The sequence below is a fragment of the Balaenoptera borealis genome (genome assembly GCF_965194805.1).
Source record: "Balaenoptera borealis genome assembly, chromosome: 20".
NCBI classification, from domain to species: Eukaryota; Metazoa; Chordata; class Mammalia; order Artiodactyla; family Balaenopteridae; genus Balaenoptera; species Balaenoptera borealis.
The window spans coordinates 24079234-24099901 of record NC_138879.1 but is presented as its reverse complement, the minus strand read 5'-3'; the positions used below and the strand labels follow the sequence as shown (position 1 = coordinate 24099901).

At 57.9% G+C, this 20668-nt stretch overlaps 1 protein-coding gene and 1 pseudogene across 2 annotated transcripts in view; both read right to left on the bottom strand.

The window, feature by feature from the left end:
• Positions 1-2304, bottom strand: part of LOC309618748 (small ribosomal subunit protein eS17 pseudogene) — a 28259-nt pseudogene extending 25955 nt beyond the window's left edge. Inside the window, exon 1 of the transcript XR_014249849.1 lies at positions 10-2304. The product of XR_014249849.1 is annotated as a small ribosomal subunit protein eS17 pseudogene (transcript). The remainder of the gene's footprint in view (positions 1-9) is intronic.
• Positions 2305-3073: 769 nt separating this feature from the next.
• On the bottom strand, positions 3074-20512 carry COL1A1 (collagen type I alpha 1 chain). Its single transcript, XM_082372955.1, has 51 exons — positions 20276-20512; positions 18579-18773; positions 18418-18452; positions 18282-18317; positions 18092-18193; positions 17159-17227; positions 16880-16924; positions 16667-16720; positions 16432-16485; positions 15859-15912; positions 15688-15741; positions 15304-15357; positions 15172-15216; positions 15002-15055; positions 14843-14887; positions 14622-14675; positions 14274-14372; positions 14143-14187; positions 13947-14045; positions 13764-13817; positions 13512-13619; positions 13380-13433; positions 13014-13112; positions 12781-12834; positions 12596-12694; positions 11937-11990; positions 11682-11735; positions 11511-11564; positions 11358-11411; positions 10871-10915; positions 10681-10779; positions 10300-10407; positions 9759-9866; positions 9497-9550; positions 9229-9282; positions 8899-9006; positions 8758-8811; positions 8585-8638; positions 8284-8445; positions 8091-8198; positions 7831-7938; positions 7671-7724; positions 7458-7565; positions 6981-7034; positions 6759-6866; positions 6362-6415; positions 5962-6069; positions 5588-5870; positions 5288-5478; positions 4759-5001; positions 3074-4643 (listed from the first exon to the last, which is right to left on the bottom strand). Exons 1-51 carry the CDS (start codon positions 20376-20378, stop codon positions 4497-4499), a joined length of 4392 nt encoding a protein of 1463 aa, XP_082229081.1. The 5' UTR covers positions 20379-20512; the 3' UTR covers positions 3074-4496.
• Between the last annotated feature and the right edge of the window lie 156 nt (positions 20513-20668).

Here is a 20668-nt window from a genome sequence, read left to right as displayed (position 1 = left end):
GGAACCCACCTCGCTCTCCCTCCTCCTGTGGGTCTTGGCTTTGAGAGCCCCACATTCAGCCCCACCGGGCCTTGTGTGCCCCTGGCCTGAGTCGCCCACGCTCAGCAGGGAAGCCCCTCTCAACCTCAGCCAGCTCTGTCTAGGAATATCTTGGAGGCACCTGGGTAGCTGACAGTTAAGGAGCTGGAAAAAAAAGAGGGAAAATCCGCCACGTTTCTGTTATAGAGAATCCTGCCAGGAGATGGGGTCGAGCCCAAAATGGACCCACGATTCCGAGAAAGAGAGCAAAAAGGTAAAAAATCCAAATGAAGCCTCCTCTCTTTCTAGAATTTTCGGTCTGGATTTGACTGAAAAATCAGCTGCAGGAGCATGACCCATTCCCTCACAGAGAAGCAAAGGTGAGCCACGGAGCAGCAGGGTGGGAAGTCCACGCTGTGCCCCCGTGCAGGCAGCGGGTCTGGGGCAGCGGGTCTGGGCAGCTGTATTTAGGGCAGCTGTGATGTCAGCGGGGAGGAGGGCTCGAGTTGGCAATGTGATACAATGGCCCCTTTGTCCCCCTCCCCTCCTGTCCTGCACACACACTGGAACCACATTCTGGCCCCAAACCACATGACACAGGCGGGGCTGCACAGCGGGGCTCTGCCGCCACCACCGCCCTGACACTCGGCGTCACCTGGTGTGCCCTCATACGTGCGTGTGCACACATTGCACGAGCACACACGTACCCACGTGTAGAGCTGTGCATATGTAGTGAGAGGCATAGTGCCTCCTTTACCGTGCTGCCCAATACGGTAGCCATGAGCCACAGGTAGCTTTTAAAATTAATTACAATAAAATTTAAGATGGAGTCCTTCGGGGGCACTGTCCACATGTCAAGTGCTCCACAGCCACGGTGGCTAGTGGCTACCGTACTGGACAGCAGAGAGAGGACAAGTTTATCATTGCAGCAAGCCCAAGCCTAGAGCCTTCCACCGCTGGCTGCTTGCACGCAGGGCCTGGTCTGTACGTGCTCTTCCTCTCACACTTGCTCACTCCTGTTCACAGCGATGTCACACTCCACACGCTCACCTAGAAAGGCCACCTCTTGACCTCATGGTCTCTCTCTTTAGTCTCCCGGGCATCTACACCTAGACTTGCACCCAGCCCTGCGTCTCAGCCCCTGGCTTCCGGCCTCAGCCAGCTCCTCTTGGTTTGGAAAGAATAACAGGGTGAAAACATGACAGCATGACAGTGGCAACAATGTCTGGTCTTAAGGCTGAGATGAATTCCATAGACATGGAGAGCTTTGGAAACTCAAGTCAAACTCAGCCTGGGTTGGGCAGGAGAATGAGGGGACAATGAGACATTTGAAACATAAGAAAGGCCTGGAAGTTGAGAAGCGTGGTGCACCTGCCGGTGCGACAGGTGTGGGCAGGGGAGGAGAGAATGAGAATGAACAGGTGGGTAGTGGCCAGGTAAAGCCTTGGATGCCAGGCTTGGCTTGCTTCTGGATCCCCTGTGGGGGCAGATAGGGATGGGACCAAGACAGCCAAGGGCCTCAGGGAGCAGGAGGTCCAGGTGGATGGGAGTTGCCTAGGCTGGTGTCAGGCAGGCATCAGCAATCATTCAATGGATTGATCAAAGGATCACTAGGTAACTTGGGGTAATTTGCATATTGAATAAACTTTTGTTTACAAGCCACAATTTCTTGCCCTCTTTAGGCTAATTCCAGTACTACACTCTCCTGAATGTGGTAGAAGTGCTAATGATGAATTATTAAAGGCCATAATTAACAGTCATGACTACTGAATGACAGCCAAGGTATTAGTATTGCAGGCAATGGCCTCTGAGGACTGGTCCATCTCTCTGTGGACCTGAGGGAGGGATGAGGGCCTTTCCTGCCCAAAGGTTTAGTTCCTGAGACCTTGGGAGGGGGGCAGGAACTGGACAGCTGTCAACTTCTCCCCATCTCTAGGTCTCTGGGCGCCTGGTTTGCTCCGGAGTTCTGACTCCCTGGATCCTCTATGTGCCCACGGATGGCACACTGCTGTCCCTCTTCCCTGACATTGGGGAGCTGACCAGTCACCTGCCTTGTGGGGGCCTCAGGCTCTCAGGTCGGCAGGGAGGGGCAGGCAGAAGGTGAGGGAAAAAGGAAGGGAGGGAGAGAAAGGAGGAAGAGGAAGCAACAATTTTTAAAAATGAGAAGGAATGGGCAGGAAGCAGGGGCTGGGCAAAAGGATCTCCCCAGGCCACCTCACACCCAGGGGTCATGTTTTGGGGACTTAGAAGGCCGAGAGAGATGGTCAGGAAGGCCTGTCACCTTCCTGGTAGCAGCTGGTAAGTACCTGGACTGCCAAGCTCTCCAAGCTCTCCAAGGCCCTGGGGAGGCTTTCCTGAGGGCTGGTGGTTCCCTCCTTCCCTCCCGGGGAAGACCAGAAGGAGCAGGAGGCAATGCTTTCTCCAGGTCTCCTCTGGCCCTCAGGGCAGGCTCAGCGACCCTGTCTCATGTTGTACTGCTGATTGCTGCCTTGGAGGAGCTCAGAGGGGGCTGGGATGGAGAAGAGGCCAGATGACCCTAGGCATTTGCCCAGGGGGGCTCCCAGGGACTCCTCCCCGCCCCACCTCCCTCCCCCAACCACCGGCCTCCCAGTGCCCTGACCACAGCCCCCCAACCCTGCAGGGTGCCCCCAGCAGTAGGGGGGAGCAGCGAGAGTTGATGGCATTGATGGGCATGGGCATATGGGCATGAGGTTTGGGCAGGGCAGGATCTGCAGGGAAGGGGTGTGTGTGTGTGTGTGTGTGTGTGTGTGTGTGTGTGTGTGTGTTGATGCACAAGTGGGTTGCCTGTCTGGCACTGTAAGGGACAAGAGGGTATGAGAGACATGCAAGGAAGATGGCAGGAGAGAGTTAAGAGAAAGGGTAAAGGCATAAGAAAGGCAAGAGGGAGGGGGAGGGGCCATCAAAGGTGCTAGAGGAGGAGGGGCAGGGAAGGGGCAGACTCTGAAGGAGAGCCCACCCAGCACCCAAAGCTCCCTCCCCAGGACTCCCCTCCACCAACTCCAAGGAAGGAAATTAGGAGGCCACTGCAGATAGGTTTGGGTCATTTCCACATGCTTTATTCCAGCAATCAAAATAATTAAAAACATCTCAAATTATTATACACATACAAAATAGGTACAGAGTCTCTTGTTTCCTCCCACCCCTAGGGGGAAAAACTGCTTTGTGCTTTGGGAAATTGTGCTCCGAAACCCAGTGAGAGAGAACGCAGAACAGACTAAGAGAGAGGCCGTGAGGATGGGATGTAGCTGAGGAGAGGGTTTCAGAGGAGGGAGAGGTCGGGAGAGAGAGGAGAGAGGCCTGAGGTGGTGAGAGGCGCCGAGGGGGATGAAGAGAGGGTGGAGAGCAAGTGACCCTGTCTGGAGCCGGCACTCTCTCCCCCACATTAAATAGCACCTTTAGAAAATTCACGAGTCCCCATCCACAAGAGAAAAAAAAAAAAAACAAAGAATAAAAAAAGACTTTGAACAAAAAGGAACATTTGCTGGCCTAAGGTGGGGGGGGTGCGTTTCCACTTCCATAGCACCAGTGATTCCCTCCCCACCCCACCCCATCACAGAGATGTAGCACCTTTGATATAAAATGGGGAGCCCCTTCCACCCTGCCCCCATCCCGCCCCCCATGCAGTTGCCCCGGTGACACACAAAGACCAAAGACGAGAACGAGGTAGTCTTTCAGCAACACAATTACACAAGGAACAGAGCAGTCTCTCCCACCCAGCCGGGTAGCACGGGGGATTGGCATGTTTCTCAAATCCGACGTTTCTGCTCTGTCTTGGCCCCTCCTGACTTTTCTCCAAACCCGGTGGTGAAGGGCCAGTGGTGCCCCTGGCATGCTCCCCTCAAAAACAAAGAGGGGTATGTTGCCGGGGCAACAGGGATGCCAGATGGTAAGGCTTCTTTGGCAGTCTGAAAACTCCGGGTCCCCCCAGGGCTTGGGGGTGCTGGGTGAAGGGAGTAGGCTGGGAGTGTGGGGGCCACTTGGGTGTTTCAACATTGCCTTTGGTTGCTGGGCAGACAATGCACTATTTCCTGTGTCTTTTGGGGAGACTTAGATTCGGGGAGCAGTGGAGGGGAGGCCCCAAGAAGGCATGGAGAAAGGAGCAGAAAGGGCAGCGTTGGGGTGTCATAAGCCCAACGGGCAGAAAAGGACTTACCCCCACGTGGGTCTTCAAGCAAGTGGACCAAGCTTCCTTTTTTAAAAAGTTATTTATTTATTCTTTTTTTTTTTTTTGGTAAGGTTGAATGCAGTTTTGGTTTTTGGTCATATTCAGTTGGTCAAAGATAAAAACTAAGTTTGAGAGATGAATGCAAAGGAAAAAAAATATTTTCCAAAGTCCATGTGAAATTGTCTCCCATTTTTTTGCCTTTTTGGGGGGTTCAGTTTGGGTTCTTTGTCTGTTTCCAGAGTCAGGGGCGAGTGGGTTGGGTGGGAGGGAGCCAGGTTGGGGTGGAGGGAGTTTACAGGAAGCAGACAGGGCCAACGTCGATGCCAAATTCCTGGTCTGGGGCGCCAACGTCCAAGGGGGCCACATCGATGATGGGCAAGCGGGAGGTCTTGGTTGTTTTGTATTCGATCACTGTCTTGCCCCAGGCTCCGGTGTGACTCTGGGGTGAAAGGGAGACAATGGGAGAGGGGTGTCACCAAGTGGCAGTGAGGGGGTGGGGGGACTGGGCCTGCCCGGAAAGCCAAAGCCCAGAGCGGGGGCCCTGCTGGACTCACCGTGCAGCCGTCGTAGGTGACGCTGTAGGTGAAGCGGCTGTTGCCCTCGGCCCGGATCTCAATCTCGTTGGAGCCCTGGAGGAGCAGGGCCTTCTTGAGGTTGCCAGTCTGCTGGTCCATGTAGGCCACGCTGTTCTTGCAGTGGTAGGTGATGTTCTGGGAGGCCTCGGTGGACATCAGGCGCAGGAAAGTCAGCTGGATGGCCACATCAGCAGGATCGGAGCCCTGGCCGCCGTACTCGAACTGTGGGAGCGGAAGAGTGAGGGGTGAGTGGCTGTGTTGGAGCCTCCAGTCCTGGCCTCTCTCCCTGGAGTCCCCTGAGAGCATCCTAGTGAACCTTACGTCCAGAGGTGGCACCCCTTGCCCCCAGGTACCCTGTGTTTGACCCCGTATCAAGCACCCAGGTCTCCTGCCTCCCAGCTGATCACACTTAGCAGAAGTCTGGTCCACCCAGGACCTACCCTCAAGCCCTTCTGAGCCCTGGGCCAGCCCATCTCCTAAGAGTGGCTACAGGATCGAGCTCACGTACCTGGAATCCGCCGGTCATGCTCTCGCCGTACCAGACGTGCCTCTTGTCCTTGGGGTTCTTGCTGATGTACCAGTTCTTCTGGGCCACGCTGGGCTGAGTGGGATACACGCAGGTCTCACCTGTCTCCATGTTGCAGAAGACCTTAATGGCATCCAGGTTGCAGCCTTGGTTGGGGTCGATCCAGTATTCTCCTGCAGTGGGGCAGGGTGAGATGGCGTCAGGGGAGGTACGGGATGTGGGCCCCTCAGGGCTCAGCCCCGTCGCGGCAGGAGGAGGAGGCACAGCTGGGCCAGCCCTTACCGCTCTTCCAGTCGGAGTGGCACATCTTGAGGTCACGGCAGGTGCGGGCAGGGTTCTTGCGGCTGCCTTCAGGGCTCCGGATGTTCTCGATCTGCTGGCTCAGGCTCTTGAGAGTGGTGTCCACCTCGAGGTCACGGTCACGGACCACATTGGCGTCATCGGCCCGGTAGTAGCGGCCACCATCCTGAGCCTTCTCTTGAGGTGGCTGGGGCATGAAGCTGAAGTCGTAACCACCGCTGGGAGGACCAGGGGGACCAGGGGGTCCAGGAGGGCCGGGGGGACCCTGCGCAGAGAGGGAGGAGAGGGGGGATTACCGGGGTTCAGTGCTTTCAGGGCTGGAGGGCCAGGGGCAGGCAAGGTGGGGGACCACATACAGCAGGACCAGCATCACCAGTGCGACCACGAGGACCAGGGGGACCGATGGGGCCTGGGAGACCGTTGAGTCCATCTTTGCCAGGAGTACCAGCAGAGCCAGGGGGACCCTGCAGGGAGGAAGTTGGTTGGAGAAAGCCTGCCAGAAAGCACGGGCCCACCCCAGCTCTGGCAGAGAAGCCCACAGCCCACTCTGCCTGGCTCTGGCTCCTCTGCCTCATTATGGCTCACTCCCACAGCTGGGCCAGGAAACTTTGTGGGAGGAAGCAGTGGGGAGGGGGAGGCGAGGGCTGCGTAAGGCTGTCCAGAACCCCTCTTCCCTTCTTTCATCCCCTGCTCCAGACCCTTCTCCAGAGAGGCGAGGGACCCGGGAAGAGCAGATAAATAGAAGACACAACTCACTCGGGGACCAGCAGGACCAGAAGCTCCGGAGGGACCTTGCTCACCAGGAGAGCCCTGAAGGAGAGATGTGAAGACAGTTTAGGCCGAGTGTAGGTCAAATGTGGCCAGCAACCGCCCCCTTACCAGCCACCTTGTTATTCTGGAAGTCTAGCCCCAGGGTGTCCATAGGCTGAGACCCCTCCCACGATCCCTCTTTGTGCACCCCTCACTCTCTCAGAGGCTACTTGGAAATACCCATTAGTCTTCAGACCCCAGTCCCCACTAGGGAGGAGAAGCATGGTCCAGAGAGGGAAACCGAGGCAAAGTGTCCTTCCCCCATCACACAGCAGGACTTGGGGAGACGATAAAAGAAGACAAGATGGCAGCTGGGGGCTGGGGAGGGGCTGGGCATACTCACGGGAGGGCCAGGGGGACCCTGGAGACCAGAGAAGCCACGGTGACCCTTAATGCCTCTGTCGCCCTGTTCGCCTGTCTCACCCTTGTCACCACGGGGGCCTTGGGGTCCCTAGAAGAGAGATGGGGACAGGTCGTCAGGTGGAAGTTCTGTTAGCACTGAGGGGGTGCAGTCCACATCTGGACAAGGGTTCTGAGGACACAAGGGCCAGAGCAGGGCACTTACAGTGGGGCCGCGGGCACCAACGGGGCCAATGGGACCAGCAGGACCAGCGGGACCCTGGGGAGAGCAAAGAGAGCATTAGATCCTGGTCAGGGAGAGCCCAGCTGAGGGCTGGCACAGCCTGAGCTGCAGGTGACACCTCCCCTTGGCCAAATCCCTCTCTCCTCTCCTCTTTTCCTACCATATCCATTCTCTCCTGACCCCAGGTGAATCTTCATGTAAATTCAGGCCTCATGTAAGCTGGGGCGAGCACCTGGGAACAAACCCCATTCCTCGGGGGAAACAGGACTGTCTGGAGGAGGGGTCTCGAGGCTGAGCTGTGGCTCAGTGTTTTCAGGGAGGCCAAGGGCCCAGACATCTTGCAAGGCCTCCTCTTCTCCCCTGCTTAGGTGAAGTCAGGTGTCCATCTGCAGACCCCTCGGCAGGCCTGGAGAGTCCCTGGCCTGAGCAGAAACGGTAAGCCAGGGCCCAGCTACTTACAGTCTCACCACGATCGCCGCTCTTGCCAGCAGGGCCGACGGGGCCGGGGGCACCAGGAGCACCAGGAGCACCAGGGGGTCCAGCAGGGCCGGTCTCACCACGGTCACCCTGAGGGGGGAGAGGAGGGGAGGAGGGGAATCCGGGTCAGCCCCAGCTGAAAGGGCCAGGTGGAGCGGCGGGTGGGGCTGGGGCCCCAGGGTGCAGCCATCTTACCTTGGGGCCCGGAGAACCATCTCGTCCAGGGGATCCTTCAGCACCAGGGGCCCCCTGCGGAGAGCGGGGGAAGGTGAGCGTCAGCCAAGGGGAGGGAGGCTCAGGCCAAGGCCAAAATGGCCACATTGAGGGCACTGGCATGGGGCCGGCAACCGCTTACCTCACGTCCAGACTCGCCAGGGGGTCCAGCCAATCCAGGGGGGCCCATGGGACCAGGGGGGCCACGTTCACCACTTACTCCAGAAGGACCTTGTTTTCCGGGTTCACCCTGAGGGAGAAGAAAGAGTCAGGCCAGAGATGGGGTGGGAGAGGGCCTTAGGACCCGCCACCTTTGTCCTTGCTGACCCCAACACCCCATCCTGCGCCCTCCAAGTCCTGCAACTGTTCTTCTCAGGATCCTCAAGGTGAGGGGGCACTCACAGAGGGACCAGGAAGACCAGGGAAGCCTCTTTCTCCTCGCTGACCGGGCAGGCCGACCACGCCACGCTGTCCAGCAATACCCTGAGGTCCGGGAGAGCCGGGAGCGCCCTGTGGGGGACAGGGGGTGGTGAGGTGACTTCCAGTGGCCAGGGACGCTGCCCCCACTCTGGACCCCTCTGGAGTGTGCACTTACAGCAGGTCCATCAGCACCAGGGGCTCCTTTCTCACCAGCGGGGCCAGGGGGACCGGGAGGACCGACTTCACCAGCACGCCCAGCGGGGCCAGTCTCACCACGGGCGCCTTTGCTGCCTTCTTTGCCAGCAGGGCCAGAAGGTCCAGGGGGTCCAGCATTTCCCTGGATGGGGAGAATTGGGGCTGTCAGAATCCATCGGATTCTGGAGCATTACGGTGGCCGTAGTCGGGCCCACCACACTCCTGACAGCCTGTGCCCCGTACCCTCCCAGACCGGTGGAGTCTCCACCACAGACACTTACAGAGGGCCCAGGGGGACCGACTCGGCCAGCAGCACCAGGGAAACCAGTAGCACCCTGGAGAAGAGGACAAAGAAGCAATCAGAGGGAGAACAGCCCCTCACCTGGCCCAGCTGCCCCATCTCCAAACACAGGCTGGGGAGAGCCTCGGCAGAGAATCAGAGTGAGGTACTCACAGGGGGACCAGCACTGCCACGAGCACCTTTGGGTCCAGGAGCACCAACGTTACCCTGCAGGAGAGCACAGAGGCGTCAAGGCTGGGCCAGTCCTGGATCCAGCCTGCAGGCAGCTCGGGGCCTAGATGGCGAGATACTCACAATGGGGCCAGGAGGTCCAGTGGGTCCAGCAGCGCCGGGGAGACCAGCATCGCCTTTAGCACCAGCATCACCAGGTTCGCCTTTAGCACCAGGTTGGCCATCAGCACCCTGGGGGAGGAGGGAGTGTGGTGAGTGGAGGAGAGGGCTGTGCCAGCCTAGGAAGTCAGCTGAGGAAGGACAGGAACTCCAGGCAGGAAGATGCTTGAACAGGAGACAATCCCCCCTCCACCCTCCTTCTCTGAATCAGGCCAATGCCTCTGTCCTCATCCAGTCACTCAAGGCCCCGGGACCTAGTTGGAGATGGAAGATGAAAGGGATCTTGATACTCACAGGGGGGCCAGCGAAGCCAGCAGGGCCGGGGGGACCAGGCTCACCACGGTCTCCCTAGAAGAAAAGGAGGCAAATGGAGAGATGCCCTGATCTGGGGGAAGGTGGGATGGGATGGACTGCAGGGTGGGGAAGGAGGGCCTGAGGAGCACTCCACAGGGACCAGAGCAGGTGGGAGCCAAGGTGGAGGAGGGACAGAAAGAGGGCCAGGGGCAGTATGAAGGGAGAGAAGGGTGGAGTATGGAGCCTTAACCGGGTCTTCTGTACTTACGGGGGCACCACGAGCTCCAGTGGGACCAGCAGGGCCGCTAGGACCAGTTTCACCCTGAGAGGGAGGGACAAGAGGCTCAGGGTCAGGGACCCATGCTGAATACTCCTGGCAGGTAACCCAGGAGAGTCCTCCTCCCTCCTGGCCCCCCCACCTTTGGATCACCAGCTTGGAATGGCAGGAGCTGCCTCCCCTGCAGAGCTGTGCCCAGGCTTGCTGGGGAAGCTGTGTGTTAGGGAAGAAGGTGGGGAGGCAGCCATCTCACCTTGTCACCAGGGGCACCAGCGGGGCCAGGAGGACCAATGGGACCAGTCAGACCACGGACGCCATCTTTGCCAGGAGCACCATCAGCACCTTTGGGACCAACATCGCCCTAAAGACATAGGAAAGCCTGAGACTTCCAGTGTGGGGCAAGGAGGTGACCTATAGCATCCTGCTTGTGTCTGGGACCCCTCCCCAGTTTGTGTCTGCCCTGCCCCCATGTGTGCCAAGGACTCAAGATCTTTCAGGGGAAAGGTGTCTGTGTGGGGATTCCGGGGAACTTAGATTAAGAAGCTCCTGCTTTGTGTAGAGGGATTCCTCGTCCGGGAGGCACGCCGCCCCCTCTTGTTGCCATGGTAACACATGGGAAGGGTAGGGCCTGGACTATAGGTAAGGATTCATCAGCCAAGAGGCCAGAGAAGAAGAAGGGAGGATTAAGGAGAAGAGGGAAAGACCCCAGGGAGTAGAAAGAGAGATGCTGAGGGATCTGAAGCAGAGAGAGATGGGAACCGCACAGGGTTCGAGGGAGGGGGAGTTCAACTTACTCTGTCACCCTTAGGGCCTGGGAGACCTGCTGCACCTCGTTCACCAGGCATTCCTTGAAGGCCAGGGGCGCCCTGGTTACCAGGGGCTCCAGGGGCACCAGCATCACCCTGTATGACAACCAAGAAGACTGGAGTGAGGCTTGGGGTCTCAGAAGTGGGTCACAGCTTTGAGCCCCCTCTTAATTTCTCCCAGGCTTGGTTCTGAGGCCAAAGACAAGTACTAGCTAAGAGGAAAGGCTCACGGCCCAGAACTTCAGGCTGCACATGGACCCCACCACAGTCTTGTCCCCCCATCCCTCCCCAACATCCAGCTGGCTTTGGTCACAGCCAGGCATCCCCCATCACAGGAAGGGTGAGACCTGGTCCCTGTGCTGCCCTTACCTTAGCACCATCATTGCCAGGGGCACCGTTGGACCCACGGGGACCTGCAGGACCGGAGGGTCCTTGCACACCACGCTCGCCGGGGAAACCTCTCTCGCCCTGGAAGGGAAGGACAGGGCCCATGAGGTGGCTCCAGAGACAGGGCCAAGCACGGGGCATGTTGGTGGAAGCAGCAAGAGGCTCTACTTACTCTTGCTCCAGAGGGGCCGGGGGCACCAACGTCTCCAGGAGCACCCTGAGCGGGAGGGAGGGACAGACAGTGAGCAGAACCCACCTGGGTCCTCCCAACTAGAAAACATTCTTGTCCACCTGGGGGCTTGCCCTTGGGGTCTGTGATTGGAGACCAATCCCTTCTCAGCACTGAACCGGGATTATCCCTCAACTCCTCGTGAATGTGTCACCCTCCCCAGACTTGGGGTTGAGGGAAAGCCAGAGTATTCCAGCAGCTCTAAAAAGAAGTCATCCAGACCAGCAGCCATGCAGCTCCTTCCAGATCCTATCATGCAGAGTTGCAGCTCTTTGCTCCCCTCTGTGTAGCACCCTTCATGATGGGAAGTCTTTCCTCGAGTCTAACCTTGATCCCTCTAGTTGATGGTTGTCTGATTAGCTAGGGGGGCTGGACTCTCCCTCTGTATTCCCTGCACTCCCCGTCTCTTCAGCTGGCTGCTACCTCTTACCTGTTCACCGGGTTTGCCTGCTTCACCAGGAGGACCAGCAGGGCCAGGGAGACCCTGTAGGTGGGAAATGGGGGAGGGAAGCGAGGGATTAGAATCTGGAAGAGGTGTTCCTCATGCCCCTCTCCCAACACGCTGACAGCCGTGAGGCCTCACCTGGAATCCGGGGGAGCCAGCAGGGCCTTGTTCACCTCTCTCACCAGCAGGGCCCTGCACGGAGGAAATGCCGCGGTCATGGGAAAGCTCAGGAGAAGGGGGACAGGGGCTATCTCCCCTTTCCTGCCCCACAGCACCCCCACCCCAGGCCTCCCCATCAGGGACACTCACAGCAGGTCCGGGAGGTCCCTGAGCTCCAGTTTCTCCGTCTTTGCCAGCAGCACCCTATGGGGAGAGAGTGAAAAAGGGGTCAGGGTGGTGAGGTGGGCGGGCAGCTGAGGAAGAGAGCACAGGTAGGGGGCCTGGCGGCTGGGGGTCCTGACACCCTGGGGATGGGCTGGAGCCTCCTGCATCCCTCCTGCAGGATGTAGGGGTGTGACATGGACGGAGGCAGGGAGGGGACAGGGACCAAAAGGAGATACTTACAGCAGCGCCGGGGGGTCCAGGAACGCCTCGTTCTCCAGCCTTGCCGGGCTCTCCCTGTGGGGAGAGAGAGTTAGGGTTGAGGGAGCTGAAGTGGGAAACCGGGGCCTCCTGGGTCCCTCCCGTTTACTTTGAGTGGAATTTTTAAGGAGATTTTTAATCTATCCGCTCTGGCCCCTGAGGAAGGCCTTTGCTGGCTTTGACTGCTCCATCTCTTGGCCTCTCCCTGAGCCCTCTCCTCCCAGACGACCCGCCCCTTAGGCTCCTCTCTCCACCCTCTTCCCTTTCTTCTCCCCATTGTATGCCTTTGGTGACCTGAGCTGCAAAGGGCTTTCATCTCTTCTGATATCTCCTTTTGAACCTCAAAGAACCCACCAAGATTTGGGGCTGACTATCATGTAAAAGGCCCATCCTATCCCCGTGTGTGTGTGCTTGGGGGCCAACGATACTTATTTCCAGGGATAGAGCAATGGTAGTAAAGCCAGGAGAGGTCTCTCATTTTATGGAATAGGGAGACTGAGGCCCAGAGAGGGGCAACGAGTGGCTTGAGGCCACATAGCAAGTCAGTGGCAGAGCTGGCCCCAGAGCGAGGACTCTTCCCCCCACCCCCACCCTCGCCCCAAGTGTGTCTGTCCCTGTGATACGCCTCACTGAATACTCACAGCAGCACCTTTAGGCCCAGGGAAACCCATCACACCGGCCTGACCACGGCTACCAGGAGGGCCTGGGGGTCCGGGGCGGCCATCTTGACCAGCAGGACCCTGAGGATGGAAGGTACAAAAGTGGAGGTGAGGACAGAGGGTGAGCGGTCAGGAGACTGATGTGGGCCTGGGGGAGTGATACTTACAGGGGGGCCAGTTTTGCCATCAGGACCAGGGCTGCCAGGGCTTCCAGTCAGACCCTAGGGGGAGGCAGAGAGGTGTGAGTGGGGTGGGGGATAAGGGTGGTGGAAGACCGGGAGAAGGAGAGTGGAGGCTGGGGTGGAGGACATTCTAGAAGGTGGATCTGTGGTCCTGCTCCAGAACCCACATAGGATGGGCAGGGTCATGGGCCAAGCTGGGCAGAGGGCTGGGGTCTCACCTTGGCACCAGGCAGACCAGCTTCACCGGGGCGACCAGCTTCACCAGGAGAACCTTTGGGGCCAGCAGGGCCAGGAGCACCACGCTCACCAGCGGGACCCTGGTTGGGGGAGTCACAACAACAGTTAGGGTCTCTTTATCACGGGCGGGCCTCTTCTTCCTCCTGGGCTGTGGGTGGTGCTTTGAGAGGCATTGGTGGTGGTAGGAAGGTCAAGGTGAGGCTACGTGTGAAGAGAGAGGTCTGCAGCCGCAGTAGGGGCACTAATGACCGGGCGGTGGGAGTGGGAGGGGGTTGACAACATCTGGGAGAGGAAGGTGACGTCCAGGGAGCAGCAGGGTCAGCATCCCACCCGGGAAGAGAGATTACCTTGGGACCAGAAACACCATCTGCGCCAGGGAAGCCGCGGCTACCAGGTCCACCCTGTGGGAGGAGAGGAGGTCAGCGAGCTCACACACGTGGGCACCAGGCCAGCACCGGGGCCGAGAAGGGGGCACTTACACGCTCGCCAGGGGGTCCAGGCAGGCCAGCAGGTCCGGGTTCACCTCGGGTTCCTCGCTTTCCTTCTTCCCCAGCAGGGCCAGGGGGGCCTTGAATACCAGTGGGGCCCTGGAGAGGGCAGAGAGGAGGGGGCAGCCTGTGGTGAGGGGCTGTCCTGGTACCAGCTCCAGAGCAGGCTTGAGGCTGGCTGTCCAGCACCAGGGGCTCCCATTCCTCCTTGGACCTCCCCCAAGGGGCTGCTGGGGGACTTACGGGCTCTCCCTTGGCGCCAGTGTCTCCTTTGTTGCCAGGGGCACCAGGTTCACCCTGAGTGGGAGGAGAAGAAGATGAGTGGAGAGTGGGGATGCTCAGCTGGCCTGGATCTTCATGCTTCCCAGACAAGGGCCACATGAGCCAGCTCATGGGGTGGGGCAGAAGAGAGAGAGTAGTACTTACGCTGTTACCCTTGGGACCAGGGGGGCCACTGGGACCCTGGGGTCCAGAGGGGCCTCGGGCACCCGGGAAGCCAGGAGCACCAGCAATACCAGGAGCGCCCTGCGGGAGGCAGAACAAGTTGAGCCCGGGAGTGGCGGGCACAGGGTGGGTGGAAGGTGGGTACCAGGGGCGGCTCTGAAACCTGCAGGATACTTACATTGGCACCTTTAGCACCAGGCTGTCCATCAGTACCAGGGTTTCCCTGTGACACAGAGAGAGATGAGTGAGTGACAAGCAAGGACTCTGAGTTAGGGAGACGCACGGGGGTACTGAGGAGGTGACACTTACAGCAGGGCCAGTAGCACCAGCAGGGCCAGGGGGGCCGGGCTCACCACGCACACCTTGGGGACCTTCAGAGCCTCGGGATCCTTGGGGACCAGCTTCACCCTGGATTGGAGGAAAGAACATGTCAGGAGCCACCCTGGGAGTCCAGCCTCATGTCTGGATGGCAGGGGGTGAAGGGCCATGACAGGAGACCAAGAGTCAGGACTCCAAGATCAGAGAAGGGGACCCCAGGACAAAGGTGTTGGGGACTGGGCTTCTCTCTTGATTCTGGGTCCCTCTGGTTTGGGGAGCAGGGAGATGCCCACCCCTTGGCCTGTGGGATCTCTGCTCATTGGAGGGTGGGGGTCTCACCTTAGCACCAACAGCACCAGGGAAACCAGGAGGACCAGCGGGGCCAGTGGGACCCTGTGAATGAAAGGGAGATGTTAGTGAGAAGGAAGATGGCAGCTGCAAGTCACACCCTGGGACGGAAGAGGTCCTGGGGTTCAGTCCTGCCCCTGGTATCAGACCCAAGAGCTGACACTGAGACCCCTCCGCAATCCCAGGCACTGAGGTCTAAGGGCTGTACTCACAGGGGGTCCAGCAGCACCAGTAGCACCATCGTTTCCACGAGCACCCTGCAGCAGAGAGGGGAAAGCCCCGGTTACATTCACTGAGCACTGGTCAGTCCCTTAACTCCTGGGGAACCCCTTCCAGAACCTGGAGTCCCCCAAGGGGCCAGGAGTACTTACAGCAGGGCCAGAGGCTCCAGGGCGACCTCTCTCACCAGGCAGACCACGGGGGCCCTGACAACAAAACCAAGAGAAGCCAAGTGACACAGGAGACACACGCCTCTCCCCAAGCCCCCATCTTGCCCCTACATCCTGTTCCCTCTCTTCCTTCTACAACTGGACACACTCACCATCTGACCAGGAGCTCCATTTTCACCAGGGCTACCAGGCTCACCCTACAGAGCAGAGAACAGAGTTAGAAATTCATTCATGGTGGGACTGCAGGGGAGGTGGAGGACCATGACAGTCACACAGCCTCTTACCTTGGGACCAGCAGGACCAGCATCTCCCTTGGCACCATCCAAACCACTGAAACCCTGAGATAGGAAGAGGGCCAAAGTGAGACCTTGTGGAGACTGTGGACAACCTTGACAGCCACCCAGACCTGAGGAGGAGCCTCAGGAGGTCAGCACAGCTGTCTCCCTGAGTCTGAGCTAGACTAAACCCCAACTGGCCCAAGATCTCACTCCATCCCTTTACTGGGATTTCTTTCCCAATGGAGGGAAGTTCTCTTTGATGTCTACTCTCTATCCCTTGGAGCTTATTATAGCTGCCACCCACCACGATGCACATCAGGATCCTTTGGGGAAAGGGCTGGAATGCGATGCTGGGACTTTGGGAACTTAGATGACACAAAGGGGACTCACTCTGTGTCCCTTCATTCCAGGGAGGCCAGCTGTTCCGGGCAATCCCCGAGCACCCTGGAGAGAAAAGAAAAGGGCAAAGGCAGGGCTGTTAGAAGACACCACTGTGGACACAGCTCCCAAATGAAGCCCAAATGCAGCAAAGCCTGGAGGCAACCACACCATCCTGCTCACCTGAGGTCCAGGAGGCCCGCGCTCACCAGGACGACCAGGCTTTCCAGCTTCACCCTGAGAGAAAGAGAAAAGGCCATCGTGCCCGTGCCCCCTGAGTTGGAAAAGTATGGAAGGCCTGGGTCTTCCTGGGGTTGTTGAGGGTCAGGCTTAGGGCCCCAGAATCTTATCTCAGTTTAAATCTACCATGCAACCCTTGCTTGAATTTTGCGTCCCTCCAAAGGAATTTCTGTTTATTTCTGTCACCAGCATCTTAATCTCACCACGTGGAGTGAGAATCTGAGGTACCCAGAGTGGTTAAGCCTAGGGAAGCCATTCACATCAGGGGATGGGGTTGGGGACTGCTTTAAGGTGACTGGGGTGAGGGGAGGGACAGCCACCTCTGTTAGGAAGATGTGGAAACATCCCAGGAGGCTCCTTGTTCAAGGGCAGTCCCATGCATCAAGGAGAACATGCCCTCCTTTCTCTGGGTATCGCCCCCAAAGGTGGTGGGGACACTGGGGTAGAGATTACAGGGACCTAACACATGGAGAGGTGGTGGGGGTCAGATGGTATCTCTTTACCAGGGCTACTTACATCATCTCCGTTCTTGCCAGGGGGGCCAGGGGGACCACGGGGACCCATGGGACCCTAGAGGAGACAGGAAGAGAGGATGTTAGAATGTCCAGGATAAGGAAAAAAGAAGGGGAAGGCTAGGATTGGAAGAAGGAGGTAAGAAAGACCCCAGATGGTGGTCCTTCAATAGGAGAATCCATGTATTTGTAGAGGGAGTGTGTATTTGCATAGAGAGTACAAGTTGGGGAGCACTTACTGAGGCTCCAGGCTCGCCAGGCTCACCAGGGGGGCCTTGGAAACCTTGGGGACCCTGGCAGACAGGGAGAGAGGGGTGGGGTTAGAAGAGCAGGTCCCTGCCAACCTGTCCCCCATCTCACCAAGAGATCTCTGAGCACCTTCCCTGCCCTCAGGCCAATCCTCTTTCCAAAAGCCTGGAGCCCAAAGCAGTGTAGACATCCTGGATACTCACAGGTGCGCCAGGGGGGCCAGGGAGACCACGAGGACCAGAAGGACCCTACAGAAGAAAAAGAAAGGGAGGCCATAATGAAGCCTCTGTAGGAAAGGTTATCTCCCATGGTTCCCGTTCAGACCACCCAGTTGCCTTGCATCATCTCTGGATTCTGAGGTCCCAAAGATTTTCTTGACCTCCTAAGTTATCTATGCCACCCCATAGCCCTTCCCTGGCCTATCTTCTCTGGATCCCCATCTGCTCTTCTTCTGTCCTCTACATCCCTCGCTGGTGACTCACCATGGGGCCAGGCACAGAAATTCCTGTTGATTTCTCATCATAGCCGTAAGACATCTGGGGAGCAAAGTTCTAGAAGAGAGAGTGCGTGAGAAAGCAGGGTCAGGGCAGTGAGTTGAAAGGCAGAAGATATCACCAGTAATGGGACAAACTGATATCATGTGCCTCCTGATGTGACGCACTACGCAGGACAACAACATGACCTGTGGCACAGCCCTGCCCAAAACATATCACTGGAATGTAATCATGGAGACACATCCAACAAACCCAATTTAAGGGACAGTCTACAGAACAACAGGCCTCTTCAAAAAATTTCAGTGTCGTAAAAGACAAAGAAAGTCTGAGGAATGTTGCAGGTGAAAGGAAACTAAAGAGACATGACAATTAAATGCAATTCATGATCCTGACTTGGATCCTGGAACAGGAAAAAAAAAAAAAAGAAAAGGCTATAAAGGACATTATTGGGAACATTAGTGAAGTTTGAATATGGACTGCATATTAGATAATAAATAGTACCGTATCAATGTTAAATTTCCAAAATGTAGTCATTGTGCAATGCTCATGTTAAGAGAATGTTCTGGCTCTCAGAAAATACATGCTAAAGTATTTAGGAGCAAAGGGACATAATACCAGCAACTTACTCTCAAATGGTTCAGAAAAAAAAAACAAAACCCCAGATAATTATATCTATACATAGAAACTGATAAAGCAAATGTGACAAATCGTGAAGGGTATGTGAAAATTCTTTGCATTATTTTTGCAACTTTTCTCTCTTTTTTTCCCTGTAAGTTTGAAGTTATTTCATACTATGAAGTATGCCATCTGCCAAAACAAACAAACAAAAAAACCCCAACGAACTAAAAACCCCGCGGTGGGGGTGGGTGGGAGTGAGGTGGCACATAAGGCCTTCCACGAATGCCTCGACTCTCCACTTACTCCTCCGAGGCCAGGGGGTCCGGGAGGTCCTGGGGGTCCGGGGGGTCCGGGAAGTCCAGGTTGTCCAGGAATGCCATCTCGGCCAGGGGGGCCAGCGGGTCCCTGCAGCGGGAGAGGGCGGGCCGGGTGAGCGCAGGCCAGGAGCCACGCCCACCTCCAGCCCCAACCGCCGGGAGAGGGCACCGCTTACCCTTGGGCCTCGGGGGCCAGTGTCTCCTTTGGGTCCCTATGGGGTTGGGGCAGAAGAAACAAGAGAAGCCGGGTTAGAGAAGGAGAACCGTGAAGAGTCCTGGGCGGGGTGGCGAAAGTCGAGGGCAGAGGATTACCTCGACTCCAGTGGTTTCTTGGTCCGTGGGTGACGCTAGGGGGGGAAGAGACGCGGCTTAGAGGCAAGGTTTGCTCCAGGTGCTCCCGGCAACAGCCGCCTCCCCTGCGCGGCGCAAGGGAGAGCCCCCGCCCCCGCCCCGGCCCAGGCCCCGAGCTATACCCTCGCCTTCGGGGCAGACGGGGCAGCACTCGCCCGCGGGGACTTTGGCGTTGGGACAGTTCTTGATTTCGTCGCAGATCACGTCATCGCACAACACGTTGCCGTTGTCGCAGACACAGATCTGGCAGGGCACTGGTTTCCACACGTCTCGGTCATGGTACCTGAGGCCGTTCTGTACGCAGGTGACTGGTGGGACTGGGGCAAGAGGGGGAGATGGGGGCTGTCAGAGGCGCGCAAGTCCTCCACCTCGGGGCTCCAGGTACCCCAACCCCACCGTCCCTTCCCCTCGGTCTTAGAGGCACATTTAGATTTTCCTTTTCCCGCCTCTCCTTTTTTTGCCTTTTTGTTTTTCCTTTCCCCAGATCCTTAAACGCTCATCTGCTCCTCATCAGCGCCAGTGACAGGGCCGAGGCGCCTGGCCAGGGCGGCTATAACTCTTTCCAGTTCTCAGGAATTTAAACAAAGCTTTAGGCCGAGATTGCTTCCAACTCCAACCTCAGACCATTTGCGCTGAAGCCAAGTGAAATAAAAAGCCATTGGGTGGGAGAGTGGGGGGTGAAGGAGTGGGAAGAGAGGCTCCCCAACCAGAGGGCAGGCTTGTGGGGCGTGGTTTGGGTGGAGACAGGAGGAGGGGACGGAAGGAGAGACAAGAGGTCTAGCCCGGATCCCGCCCCATTCCCGGGGCAGGTGGGATGGCGTGGGCGGGGCTAGGAGGATGGGGGAGGGGCTGATTGGCGTGGGATCCCGCCCAGAGACTTGAAACGTACCGTAAAAGTACGATATGCCCTAACCTCCAGCGCCCAGACATCTCAAAAGGCCTCTCTCAGTGACAACCCCTGTTTCCCAAAGCCAGCCAGTGCCTCTGGGTCACTCCTTAGCCAAAGAACCAGAAAGTCCGCAAATAGTAAATTAAGTTAGTTAACCACGCCCACCGCGGATCGTCTACCCAGACGGCCACTAGGTGGCGGGCGACACTAAGCAATTTCCCCCGACTGGCTACTTCTTCTAGAGACGGGGCTACCCTATCTCCAACTTTATTTTCCAGGTCTAGAGGTGGGGTCCACACCGGGCAACAATCCCGGTCTTCCCGCTCCGGCTCCTGCGCGGGGAAGCGCTGGATAAGGAGGCGCACTGCCCAGTGTAGATCAGCAGAGGGCGCAAGGACTCTGCCTGGCCAAGTCCGCGCCGAAGAATCTCGTCCTTCAACCCGCCCACGCTCCGCGCCCCCTCCCCCGCTCCGCCCAGCACCTCCGCGGCCCCAGGAACATTGTCTAGCCTGCAGAGAGGGTAAACAATCTTTCCTTATGAATCATCTCATAGCCTTTCTGGTCACTCATAGCTTGGGCTCCAAATTCCCAGCTCGGCGCCCCCATCCCATCTTCGACGTACTTTCCCCCAACCCGGCGTCCAGACCCCATTTTCCCCGCAGTACTTCACAGTGCGCGCTCAGCACTCCTCCTGTGCCAACTCGAGCCGTGCAGCATCCTGCCCTCTCACTCCTGGGGGGCATTCATCTACACCCCGACCCAGAGCGCGGTCCCTTCTATCCCAGGGCGCCGAGGACGAGCCCTCACCATCTTCCTTCCATTCCTGAGCCTCCGGGGCATCCCGAGTCTCAGTTTAAGTCGCGGACCCCTGGGACCAAACGCAGGGCAAGATACCAAGCAGCCCTAGACTCCCAAAAGTTTGGGACTTACTGTCTTCTTCTTGGCCTTCTTCTTGGCCCTCCTCTTGGCCGTGCGTCAGGAGGGCGGTGGCCGCTAAGAGGAGCAGGAGCCGGAGGTCCACAAAGCTGAACATGTCTAGACCCTAGACATGTAGACTCTTTGCGGCTGGGGTGGGGGTTAGCGTCCGCTCATGCGTGGCCTCACACTCTGCGTGCCTCCTGCTCCGACCCCGAGGAGAAACTCCCGTCTGCTCCGACCACCGGCCCGGGTCCCTTTTATACCATCCTGATGGAGAGCAGGGAGGAACCCTGCCCCTGGGAGAGGGGGAGCCGGCTGCCCGTCCCCCAGCCAATCAGAGTTGCCTGGCCCGGCCCCCAATTTGGGAGTGAGAACGGAGAGGGGGAGGAGGAGGGAAGGGAAGGG

Coding starts and splice junctions, on each gene's coding strand:
- COL1A1 (XM_082372955.1), bottom strand. CDS start 20,378: ATGTTCAGCTTTGTGGACCTCCGGCTCCTGCTCCTCTTAGCGGCCACC. Junction 16,721..16,879: donor CTGGCCCCCCTGGCGCACCT/GTGAGTATCCAG, acceptor CCTGTCTGCCAG/GGTCCCCAAGGTTTCCAAGG. Junction 4,644..4,758: donor TCACCTACGACGGCTGCACG/GTGAGTCCAGCA, acceptor CTTTCACCCCAG/AGTCACACCGGAGCCTGGGG.